The sequence below is a fragment of the Tachypleus tridentatus genome, chromosome 2 (genome assembly GCF_004210375.1).
Source record: "Tachypleus tridentatus isolate NWPU-2018 chromosome 2, ASM421037v1, whole genome shotgun sequence".
NCBI lineage: Eukaryota > Metazoa > Arthropoda > Merostomata > Xiphosura > Limulidae > Tachypleus > Tachypleus tridentatus.
In genome coordinates, this window is record NC_134826.1 from 61,135,265 (window position 1) to 61,148,338 (window position 13,074).

Here is a 13,074-nt window from a genome sequence, read left to right on the forward strand (position 1 = left end):
GTGTGTGTGTGTGTGTAGTATAAGGACGTGGTACCAGCAATAAATGTTGTTAACGTTAACGTACGTTAAAGAATAACATCAATAATGAGGAGTGGAGGGGTTTTGAATCTCCCATTAATATGTGTCTTGTTGCAAACTATCATCCCATACAGTTTGGTTGAAATTGGTCCAATAAAATACATGTAGTTGGATAACGGACAAGAGACAGACACAAAGATTTTTGTGTTATATATGTAAAGGTTTCTGAAATGTATTAAACATTTCCATACAGGAGGGTGTGGCTGGTGATACTTAATCAGTTTGCTTGTAAGTGTTTAACCACTGCAGTTTTCTCATTAAACTTCATTGAAAGCTGCTTGTATTTAAGTTTAATTGGATATTGAACGAGCTTTTTTTTCTCGCTGAGTATAGTGGCGTAGCCAAACACACTTCAGAAGGGATCCGATTCAAGCGTTCATGGCCTGATGATTAGGGCAGACGACTCGCAATTTGTAGTACGCAATTTCGAATCCCCGTCAGTGAAAATGTTATTCTTTTCATCTGTAAGGAGGTTATATATGCTATGACTACTTCCATTATTCTTTGGTAAAAGAACCACTTCAGAAGTTAGCGTTGAGTGATGATAACTAGCTGTGTTCCATCTTGCCTGCCACTTCCACATTAGTGACGGTTAGCGCAGATAGCTAGCTCTCTTGTAGCTTAAAGCGAAATTCAAAAGAAACAAAAAAAAATCAAATGGTCATAGAATAAAATAAAAATTATTCGTACAAATGCCCTCCAATGGCTCATCAGTAAGTTTAAAAGTTTATAACGTTCAAAACAGAATTTCGATACCCCTGGTGGACATATCACAGATACCTCGTTGTGTAGCTTTACGCTTAACAAATAAATGTTTCGTTTTACCAGTCTTTTTCGTTCACATTATTTTTAAATAAGTTAAGTTAGATAAAGGATGCAGATAGCGTAATTACTTTTGATTAAAACAACATAGAGCTTAAACAGATTTTTAAAAAAATGAATCTCAGCCGGATTCCCACAATTTGAACTATTAAAATCTCATAAATCAGAGAAAGCTTTGATATTCAGCTCGTCAATCAGTGTGCTATTTAGTGAGGTTTTATTATATATTTTTTTTTCTTCTGTAATAGTCTTTCAACAAGACTTATAGATTTTAATGATTCTTTATTGCTTGTACTTACATAATTTGCAGATTTCCCAGTAGACCAATGAAAAAGTAGCTTTAAAAAGTTTTTCTATGGTCAGTGGTAATTCTATAGACTTACAGTGATAACGTCCAGTTACCCATGGTGGACAGAACACAGTTACTCCTACGCGTAGCTTCGCGCTAAAACATCATCTTTCTCTAAAAACGTACAGCAAACTGTGGCTTTTACAAGACAAAATATATAGTTAAATATATAAAAATAATACTCGACTAATAATAAATTTGAATTTATATGCTCATTTCTAAAACTTCCATGATGGCAGACATTACATCAAAACTGCTGCAAAGCTGTTAAATGTCTATGGATTTTTTATTGGATAATTCTGGTAATATCGTAACAACAGTATGAAAATTTTTATGGCAATGATGTACTAAATACAGGTTTACCATCAAAGTTATATATTTCTAGAGATCTTACTGTTCTATTTTGAGTAAAGGTAAAGGGAATAAGCAATGAGAAATGTATCCCAATAAAACCTAACTGTAAAGTATAAAACTACTGCGTTTAATTATTAAAATTAATGAGGCAGTTATTAGTGACCTGACATCAAGTTTACGTCTTAAGATAAAAGAAAAAGTCAAATTAAAAAACTTTTAAACCAAAAGACGTGCTTTACATACATACAAAACAGTTTATTGACTTTGCATGCAATGTGAGTAATGGCATATTTAAAAATATACTTCATGAAAACTTACTCGTCCCAAGATTCCTTAACCTTAAGAAGGTTGCGTTTGGTACAACAATACTTGTAAGTGTCCGTTCCACAACAGTATACTGGTTCATTAGGCTTGTCTTCTGGACAGTAGAAACCTGTGTTCCACATGCCAAACGTGTCTGTATAGCCTGGACAATATTCTAAACCTAAAACTGCACGAGAAATTTGAGTACTTTCAACATCTAGTATTCTGATGTATTTGTAATGTTTTACTCTAGTTTTATTAAACTTTAAATATCTTCGCAATCCGTTGAATACAGTACATATTTTGCAAAGAGATTTTTTTTTTGTAATTATTCAGAAAAGCACTATTATCGTAAATATTTTGGTTAAAGTTATGCATGCTTATTTTATTTTAAAAAAGAAGTTAAAATAACACATTCACTTTTGGTTTCTTAATGTTTACATACAGTTACCGGGAAAAATAATTCTTTCAGTTCGTGTAAATATAATATCTTTTTTGTTTTGTTTTTTGGTAAGTGCAAAACTACACGGTGAGCTGAGTCTACTATGCTCACTGCTGGTACTGAAATCTAAGCTTTAGAATTAAAAGTTTCTAAAAGAACAGTTAAATGATAAAGTTTCTAAAGGCATAGTTACATTATAAAGTTTCTAAACGCATAGTTAGATTATAAAGTTTCTAAACGCATAGTTAGATTATATAGTTTCTAAAGGCATAGTTAGATTATATAGTTTCTAAAGGCATACTTAGATTATAAAGTTTCTAAAGGCATGGAGAGATTATAAAGTTTATAATTCCATAGTTAGATTATATTTATAAAACTTCTAAAGACATAGATTATCAAGTTTCTAATAGCATATAAAAACATATAAGACCTAGTTTAGAAACATATTAGAAATTTTACACTTCGTTCAGTATACATGTGTAAAACATAAAATTATACATTAAATTGTCACCAGCGTGCGCATGTTACAAGTAATTGATAAATGATAATACAACTAAAATTTACAATTCATTCAACATCTCTTGAAGTTTACATTTTGAAACAATGGATATTTCATTAATATATATTAAACTTATTTAACCCTTTCAGTTTTGTTCTTCGAGCCATCATTGCAGCATTTATGCTTTGTTTCTTAATTCATTAATACTATTTTTGTTGTATCATATATGCTACCATCAAGCAGTTGAAATAGGGCTAACAAATGTTGAACTTGTTTGAAGTTAAGCGCAAAGCTACATAATGTGCTTTGTATGCTGGATGTTCAATACAGTACAATAGTTTACACTTAAGCACAAAGTTACACATTAATTAATCTGTGCTGCACTTATCATGCGTATGAAAAACTAACTTACTGCATTGTGGCTGTGCCTGAGAGCTAGCACGTATGTTAAATTTAGTTATTTTTTGAAGCGATAGTTTATCACAGAATTATTCACTTACTGTAAAGAATTTACTATTATGTATTTATTTTAATATGATGTTTACTTTAGTTAAGTATGTATTTAGAAATATATGCAACTTGTACTCTTAAGTATGTGTTGCAAAATTCCCGCCTATTCTCTAAATTTGTAGAATATTTTCGAGTGTAAGAATGAATAATATATATTTTACATTGTGGCCAACTGAAATTTCTAGAACCTCGTCTTAACGTTTATAAAACAACATGCCGAGAGATAGTTTAATAATGTTGGTTTTCTAGAGTTAGTATACTATAAAACTCGGAAGCTATAACTGTGATAAACGCTTATTAATCGGAAAACTACAGATATTTGACTGGGAAAGTTTATAGACCTCGAACATTATAAACCATTTAATTTCAGTGAATTAGCTTGGGCGTTAATATTTTTACAAAAAAAGCATTAGATATATATGCATCGATGAAAAATCTCATGTGTGAAGAAGCTAGCTAGCATCCCGTCAAGTGAGTTGTACACAGAATTAATTCGCAGATCATGAACTGTCAATAAAATATAAAGTTCCAGACCAGATTGAAGACTCAATATTGTTTGTACACTTGTACAACTTTGTATATAAATCATTATTTGTAATAACTCTTATTATAAATTGTATTGCTGTTTGTATATTAAAATATATTTGTGTTAAGAAATAAAATTGTATGTATCCATCTTGTTGCTAAGTGTCATAAATTTGACACATATCGACATTAAAATAACTTCTAAACTAAAATTAAAATTTCAGGCTATTTTAAATTGTAATTCGTAACATAATAAATCAGAGACTCGTCCGTGATAAATTATAATTCGTAACAGTACATGTTTATGAATTATACGTTGAGTTGCTGAGTTACGAATTGATCATTGTCATATTAGTGCGTCATGTTATGAGAGCCTTCTGAGTGTTTCTCGTTGTTTTAACTGAGAATTATTACATCATAATATCTACTAGTGTGAGGAACATTCTAGACCTCTGTCGGGATATAATACGCGACGACAATTTAGCTTGAGAGATAGATCTGGACGGCATGATTGTGATATTAGCCATAAAGAGTGTATAGTAGCAACTTTTAGAGCACAGTTATCACATCTGCGCTAGCCGTCCATAATTTAGCAGTGTAAGACTAGAAGGAAAGCAGCTAGTTATCATCACCCACTGCCAACTCTTGTGCTACTCTTTTACCAACGAATAGTGGGATTGACCGTCACATTATAACGCCTTACGGCTGAAAGGGCGAGCATGTTTGGTGTGACGGGAATTCAAACCTGCGACCCTCATAATACAAATTGAGTGCCTTAACCACCTGGCCATGCCAGACCTGTTCGTAAGTAAGTAAACCAGTTTGTATGGGAGTTGACGGAAAAAAAAGAAACAATTATTTAAAGCTCTGGATATAACTGTGATGATCAATAATGTAACGGATACTTGCATATACGTTTGACTTATTTTAAAAGAAATGGACTACATGCTCTTTGTTTGTTGTTGAAATTTATCACCAACAAGTCACAGACACCTACTGCAACAAAAATCCGGCTCATATATAAAAAAATAAAGTTTTTCGTTTATAGCACATGTAATAAATGACTTTAAACATTATAATTATTGCATTACCACATTACCTTGTAACTTTTTTTATCTAACGTTGTGTAAGATTGAGGATGATAAAAATATCAAGAAATATTTTACAACTACTGAGTTTTCATATATACTTTTCAGGGGCGTAGCTACGATATTCTACTAGGGAGGCTAAATTCCAAACTCTTGAGATACATGTTGCAAAAATAATGTATAGTTTCAAATTTTCAGATAACTATTAATTCAGATAAATTTGCAATTTTTAAATATACATGTATGTATCATTTGAATTCAACGTTTCTAACAAGTATTAATTACACAGGCCTGCGATGGCCTTATTACCTTTGAATATTTTACATGTTGTACAGTGATTCTTGTTTGCTAATCCGAAAATGATTTCCATTTCTCTCCATTACGTACAGATTTTTCACAAAAGGTCATCTGTATTTTTACATAAATGCATAGTTTTCATTAAAATCGGGTCACATTTTACGTTTAAAATTTTGACAACCAACTATAGATTTCTTTTAGTAGCTTTGCGCGAAAGTTAAAAACAAACCAAAACAAACAAACACTTAAGAACACAAGTGACAATACGAATTATTCTAATATGCTCAATAACAATCAAGGCTGTGATAACTGTGCTCTTAAAGTTGCTACTATACACTCTTTTTGGCTACTATCACAATCATGCCGTCTAGATCTATCTCTCAAGCTAAATTTCCGTCGCGTATTTATATTTATAAAACCAGCCGTTTTTATATACATATTTTCTCTACAAGTGGGTTTTCTCGTCATCACTGATCACGCCAATGATCTGTCCATTTTCCCATAGACACCATTGACGACACAGTGTAACAAAATACGGCATAAGTCTGGGATGAAGCTGTATAGTAAAAGTTCCATGTTGTGATGTATTTTCAAGGCTTTGTTTTAAGGGTTTGTTTTGAATTTCGCGTAAAGCTACAAGGGCTATCTGCGCTAGCCGTCCCTAACTTAGCAGTCCAATGCATCATCGATCATCTTTCAGAAGTCTGCATTATGTACGCTATAGGAGAGAACCAAAGTCTTCTTGTTCAAGGTGAACAAGACATTAATAAACATCATTTAAAATCGGATATTTTCAATATTTAAAATAATAGCATCTTTCGGAGGTTTTACGTCATTCATTGGATTAAACCTGAGACATCAATTGTTTGTTTGTTTGAAGTTAAGCACAAAGCAGGATTATGAGCTATCCGTGCTCTCTATTCTCATCACAGGTATCGAAACCAGATTTCTAGCATCGTAAGTCCGAACACATAGTGCTTTACCACTGTAGAACAAGACAAAAAAAGGGTGGACAAATGTATAGGTGGTAATTAAAATGTTACATTAATACGAAATTATACATGTGTGTATATATATATATATTTAAATTATAATAGACATTTTTTATTTATAACACCGTGTATGACTTTGTATTTTAGTAGGCTATAAAATTAAGAAATATCAGTGTAATTTTTTATATTAGAGCAGAAACGTCGTTAAAATAAAATGCACTTATTATAGCATGTGCATGTTTATTTCAGCATTTAAATGACAAAGAATTTTGAAAAGGAAATATTCCAGAACAATGTAACGAATAATTTAGTGAATAACTTTAAATTCAAAATAGGAAGCCCTGTCAATTAAATATGTTGCTATATTTTTATGACTATTTTTTGCTATTCTCCATTCAGCTGCATAATGGACTATCTGCACTGCGCGTATTAGCAAAATAAGCTCTACAAGGTTACAGCCGGGTCACGCGAGGGTTTGTTAAATATACGTTTTTGTTCATTGTTCAGCATTATAAGTTCCTAAGCAGACCCGGCATAGCCAGGTGGTAAAGGCGCTCGATTAACAATCTGAGGATCGCGGGTTCGAATCCCTATCACACCAATCATGCTCACCTTTTCAAGCATGGGGTATTATAATGTGGTAGTCACTCCCATTATTCGTTGGTAAACGAGTAGCCTTAAAGTTGGCGGAGGATGGTGATGACCAGCTGTCTTCCCTCTAGTTTTACACTCCTAAATCAGGGAGGGCAAGTGCAGATAGCCCTCGTGTAGCTTTGCACGATATTCAAAAACAAGTCCCAAGCTTATCACTAAGTCACCAGAGAGCGTAGTATGTATGTATAATTTTTTTTGTTTACTCTTAATTTTTATTTTATTTAAAATTATTTCTTAATATTAATTTTTGTCTACGTAATTAAAATTCCAGTATTTACATAGCAATGTGCAAAAGTGTGAATACAAAGTTAAAAATTAGATTTCAAGCTACTTTCAAATAAGAACGTATGGTAAGTCGCAGGTGAAACATCAAAATGTTGTTAATTTTCATATTCAGTACAACAAAAACTCAGTGGAAGAGCTTAAGTTCAGCAAACAGTTAATATTTTGTGTGTCGTTCTATTGCTTTAATAACTGCAAGCAGTCTTTCAGACAATGTTGCAATATATTTAATCAAAGTGTCCTTTGAGATTTTAATTCAAATGTCTCTAATATACTCCTAAAAAGTTTATTTATAAGAAACTTTTGACTTGTTAAGTTTTTTATCTCTTAGGTCCCAGGTCTGCTCAACTGGGTTGAGATCGGGGCTCTGTGGAAGCCATTGCATGATTTGAATAACTCCAGCAGTTTGTTTTTTATAACGAAGTAATTTCTACATAAGTTTGATGAATGTTCGAGGTTATTATCTTTTTCCTTGTAGAATTTTTGCCAGTAATACGTAAACCACAAGGTATACCATGACGGATCACTACTGGATGGTACTTGCGATGGTCTATTATTCCATCTATTTTACAAATGTCTTCAGTCGCCTCTGCAGAGAAACACCTCCAAACCATCACACTACCTCCCCTATGCTTCATCTTTCTTCCGCCGGACTACAAACTACACTTTAAACCAAATATTTTAAACTTGGACTAATCTGTCCATATGCCCTTTTCCAATCATAGACAGTCCAGTTTTTGTATTTTTAGCACATTTCAATCTCTTGACAATATTGATTCAAGTAAAGGTTTTTAAATTGATACACAACCAAATAAATATTCCATTCTCGTTATGTCTTCTTGATACTGTAGATCTGAACATTTTTCTGTTATCTGGCACGTGGTTGTTTATCTCATGCTTGATATCAGTTGCAGTTTTCTTTCTATTTCGAAGGCTGCAAAAACGAAGATACTTAGCATCAGTATCATTGAGTTTAGGTGTTCTGCCTCTTTCTTTCCTATTTTCAAACTTATCTGTTTCGGTCTTACGATCTACGGTGTAATTGTCAGTGTTTAGAGATCATATAAAGTCTGCAGCAATTTGTCAGAGAGTCCAACCAGCATCACATAAAGCTTTTATGCGAGCTCTCTTCTCTACTGACAATTCTCTATGCGTTTTGGATCATGACAAGACAAAAAACTTAATATATATACATAGTGTTAAACACTGTTTTTATTAAGGTTTATTTGTGAAGTGCTAATAAGTTGATTTCTACCATATACTGGCACCATACGTTAGTTTTTTTCTGTATAGTTAAGATAATGTATGGGGTACCATGACAGTTGGTTCAGACCCTAAATTTTATCAGTATCTTCATTCAAGTAGAATCCTCATGACATACCCTTGATACAAGTACATGGGAATTCTAAGGAATGATAAGTATTCTAATATCGACTCATTCAATTGTCAACAGGATCAGTGTTATAATGTTAAAATTTACATTCTGTAATGGTAGAAGAATTAGTCCATGAAAATAAGGGAAAAAATGGCAAAATATTTTCTCGTCCTAACACTTTTGTACAGTACTGAAGTATATATGGATATATACTGTGAATTTGGTACGCGATACTAAAACGATTTTTAATAAGTAAATCAGAAAGTTCCATGGTAGACACAGCCAATGTAACTGTACAAGGAAAACAATGAAAGTATTGTTTTATGGGCTCTTAGGTAATGTGATGACACCGAAAATCAGAAACGTGCAAAAGGGAGCAAGAAATGGTGTAAAATTTTTATTCTCGGGCATGGCCTTGTCAACAATTGATTGTTATTGTGAAAGGCGTGTAACAATCCTTTCTGAAGCAAAATATTCATATACTAAGATATTAAAGATTTCTTCACATCGGAGGTTTAAAATCTGAAAGACGGGGTTATACCTTGAGCTAAATGGTATTGAAAAGCAAAGGAATATGGAACAACCGGGAACTCAGGACCTTCCAGAAAGGGCCTTGCAGGAAGTCGTACTCTAACAGTGGTAAGCAAAGTATGGAGTTTTGTAACATATAATCCATGAACATAAATGTCAGTGGCAAAAGCTACCCATGTACATAGTCAAGAAGAATAACCATCTTGATAAACGACATAATTCATGTGTATACAAGCTGCTTCCATGATATATCCGCTCGAACGTTACATACATCAAGCAGCAGGAGAATGAAATGTGTATTCATGCTGTCCCATATAAAGACATACCGATAAAACTACTGAACACAATTCTTAAGGGTTATACTGTGGAAATATATGCTAGGAAACAGTCGTTCTCGCACACTAGATGGATTATGGATAGCCAGTACAAAAGTGTAGTGTGCTTTGAATTTAAAAGTCTTGCGACAGACCCTTTTGCAACACAGACAAAGATGCACAGCTGTTGTAAGGATACATGGCTATCAGATACGGAACTAGGTGACATTGGCTGTGACGACGTGATGAGGCTCCAAAATCATTTTAACATATATATATTATCTTAGTGACATAGAGATTCCACCATTTAATTGTAGATACTATATAAATATCTTTATTAAAGGTTATGTTAAATATAGTAAGTAGTCATATTCACAAGTTAAAGCTCACACATGTAGTAATACAAAGCGTTAAGGTCATGTCGGTATTTTTAACGGTGTTTAGGACGAACCGTGCGTTATACAACTGAAATACTTTTAATATGTGCCTCGTGTCTGGAACGGCCTCGTGGTTAGAACACTCGACTTATATTCTGCGAGATGCTGGTTTAAAACCTGTCACCAGACATAATATAACGATATTATAATATGAATACCAATCACACTACTCATCAGTAAAAAGTATAACAAGAGCTGTCCATTACTGGTGGAGACCAGCTGTCTTCCCTTCTAGTCTATTACTTCTAAATTCAACCAAACAAACAAAATACTGGGTTTCCAAATTTTGCCACTAGGTGGTGTCACTAGAGCATTTGCTCATTATTTTCGCCATTATTTTATTATAGATTACTGCGTTCATTTTGATAATTCACCACCTATCATCCCCTGAATCAGACACGTGATTGTTCGTGTTTTTGTTTCGTGTTTAACATCTGGAAAAATACCCATTCTCATTACCTTTACACATTACTAAGGTTATATTAGCAAACTGTGATTAAATAGTCTTGGTTCTATAAACGTAATGACCAAGATCTTAAATATGTACTTAAATAAAATCTATTTCTCAATGTCCTAAAAACATTCAGTGATCCTTTAACTTACCATCGTGGTTTTTGTCCGACAATATTCTCACTTCCATTGTCTTTTCTTCTTCTTTAATGTATAATAGCTGTGGGTTTTAGTTCTGGTTGGTGAACGAGTGTGTTGGAAAACTATGATATAGCAGAAAAACAACAAATAACTGTGATTAAATGATGGATAATTTAGTTAGTTAACCTCCTAGAGAAATGATTATTCATGCTCCATGTGAAAAAATATATATAGAAGAGTCGTTTAACAGTTTTAAGCTTTTACTCAAATCAATAAACGTTTTTAAATAAATAAAACTATCAAACAGATTTATAATTAAAACACAGGAAAAAAGGAGACGAGTAAAAGGGAAAAAATGTTTCCTAGAATTATATTTTGTTGTTATGTTGCTGTTAAAATTCTGAAAATAGTAGACGTTTTGAGCGTTAGAAATCTATAGTAACTCGGTTTCTTCTAGCAGTAGAACGCTATCTAGCGGTATCTAATCGATACACGTAACAAGTTTCTGGTTACCAGGGTAACCAGCAATATATAGGTGAGTCTACATTCCAAACATTGTAGGTCTACCACTTTCAGTTCCTACCACAAGAAGACGGTGAGCGTATTGTATATATGTCAAGTAACTGTGACACTTCCAAACCAGAATAGGAACTAACCTATATCCTTGTGAAGAAAAAAAAAAGTTAAAGTGATTTCTACTCATGGAACTTATCAAAGGATTAAAACTAATAAGAAGGGACAAGAGCGAGGTCGAAGCCAAAGAATTTTTAGAGGACAAAGAAGTAGTGGGTTTTTTTTTCGGAAACCGGTCGTGTCCATGGTGTTTAGGTTTCACGTCCTACCTCGATGATATATATTTGAAGCTCCAGAAGCAAGGAGCTTCATTTGAGGTCATTCTTATATCCAGTGACGACAAGGAAGAAGCTATGTTTGGCTATATGGATCAGATGGAAATCGGATGGCCCGCAATTCCTTTCAACTCTGATGTTCGTCAAAAATTAATACAACTTTATGATGTCCGATCCATTCCGGCTTTGATCATCGTGAAGAAAGACGGAAGAGTTGTGACTAAAGAAGGGGTGGAAGAACTTCAAGAAAAGGAAGATAAAGCCTTTAGTGAATGGTCTCGATGACGATGATAGAAAACATGAAAAAAATCATATTGTAGTTAAGGTTATTTTTGCAACACTACTTGAGAAAATATAATAACAAATATATCTTTGGCTTTTGAAACTGTAAATGTACCTCACGGTTATTGAGGGTTTTACTGACGTTAAATGAACTATCTCGGAAAGACAAACAAGAAGACTTTAGACCTATTTTTCATTGTCCGTCCTCAAAGTCTTTCATCTGCAGTAAGTAGCGTATAGTCGCACTATTTGATTGCTCAATTACATAAGCCTTCTGATATCTGTTTTCTATGTTCCTTCAATTACTTGATTTTGTCTTTATCTAAGTTTGTTTCTAGTTCATATTCTGCTTTTAAAATTTCCATATTTGCTCAAAACGGCCCTTAACACTTACAGTAGTTAGTTCGCTGCGTAACTAAAGTGTTAATTCCAGTATATTAATTAATCACATTTATTTAACTAGTATAGAATAATAGTTTTAGCATGTTTAATTGAACAAGCAGTGTTAAAGGATTCACAGAAATAATTTTAATCGTTATCGACCCAACATAAACGAATTTAAAGGTTGTAGAAAATTTTGAATTTTCTTGTACAATAATGAAATATAACGAATAAAACAATCTGTATCAAAAAATCGTTTTTCTTACTGCATTCCCCCCTTTTCACTTACTGTGTTGAGAAAAGTTCAATTTAACTAAGAGAACGTAGAATTAATTTTTAAGACAATGTGTGTGTATATACATACTGGTGTTGGTGTATTTTGAAAAGTTACACAATGGGCTATCTGTCTACAGTAAATACATAAACTTATCGCTGACCTACATGGGAACTATGTGTTTTATCAAGCTTGTTGCATCGATTTCTGTTTGTCTTATAACACTACAGTTCTGCCTAAATGAGGGCACGTTGAGTTTACCTTATTCTAATATTGGCCAAGTATTAAAACTTACAAACGTTATGAAAATAAATAGAAATCTTCTCTTTGGTGTACATAATTAGCTTTTGTTAGCAATTGATTACTATAAACCGCCTTACTTTGAATTTCTTTTGCTATTATCCTAAATAGCAGGAACTTTGATTTAGTAGGCCTTCTGTGGATGCTCGTTTGTTATCGGCAGATTGTTACGACGACCGTATTCTATGTTGTGATGCAGGCCTAATCATAAGAAATAATTTACACTGTTCATAAAGTATATTAACGTAGAGAAAGTTTATAAAATCAAATTTACCGTAATAAGTTATTGTCTTACTTTCAATCCTGCATTGTTGTTATGTGTAGCTTGTAACTTAGCGATTTTTACTGGGGCACAATAAGATATATGTACAACAAACAAACTCTAGTTTAAATGTAAAATAAGTCCTATTATATAAAAGTTCATACAGTGTAGAGGTGTGAAAATAAAATAAATTTAAACTATAATTAAAATGTTATATTCAAACTTCTTAGTTTATTCCTTTCACCCATTGAAATGGACCAAGAGAACAACAAAATACAAAAATG

At 32.9% G+C, this 13,074-nt stretch overlaps 2 protein-coding genes across 12 annotated transcripts in view; one reads left to right on the forward strand and one right to left on the reverse strand.

Annotated features, from left to right (window-relative positions):
- The window catches only part of LOC143243949 (uncharacterized), an 85,336-nt gene that overhangs the window by 30,289 nt on the left and 41,973 nt on the right, over positions 1–13,074 (reverse strand). For 5 of the 11 annotated variants that reach the window (XM_076487802.1, XM_076487803.1, XM_076487807.1 and 2 more), the window contains 3 exons: positions 12,609–12,729; positions 10,456–10,565; positions 1,922–2,093 (listed from right to left, as the gene is read on the reverse strand). In XM_076487802.1, the coding sequence (XP_076343917.1) occupies positions 1,922–2,093; positions 10,456–10,492 (209 nt within the window). In that variant the 5' untranslated portion in view covers positions 10,493–10,565; positions 12,609–12,729. The remainder of the gene's footprint in view (positions 1–1,921; positions 2,094–10,455; positions 10,566–12,608; positions 12,730–13,074) is intronic. The other 6 variants (XM_076487806.1, XM_076487808.1, XM_076487800.1 and 3 more) reach the window with 2 other exon arrangements.
- LOC143245512 (nucleoredoxin-like protein 2) lies at positions 11,145–11,576 on the forward strand. Its single transcript, XM_076491876.1, has one exon. It carries the CDS (start codon positions 11,145–11,147, stop codon positions 11,574–11,576), a length of 432 nt encoding a protein of 143 aa, XP_076347991.1.

Bases quoted from the DNA above. Each gene is read 5' to 3' on its own strand.
- LOC143245512 (XM_076491876.1), top strand. From the start codon at position 11,145: ATGGAACTTATCAAAGGATTAAAACTAATAAGAAGGGACAAGAGCGAG.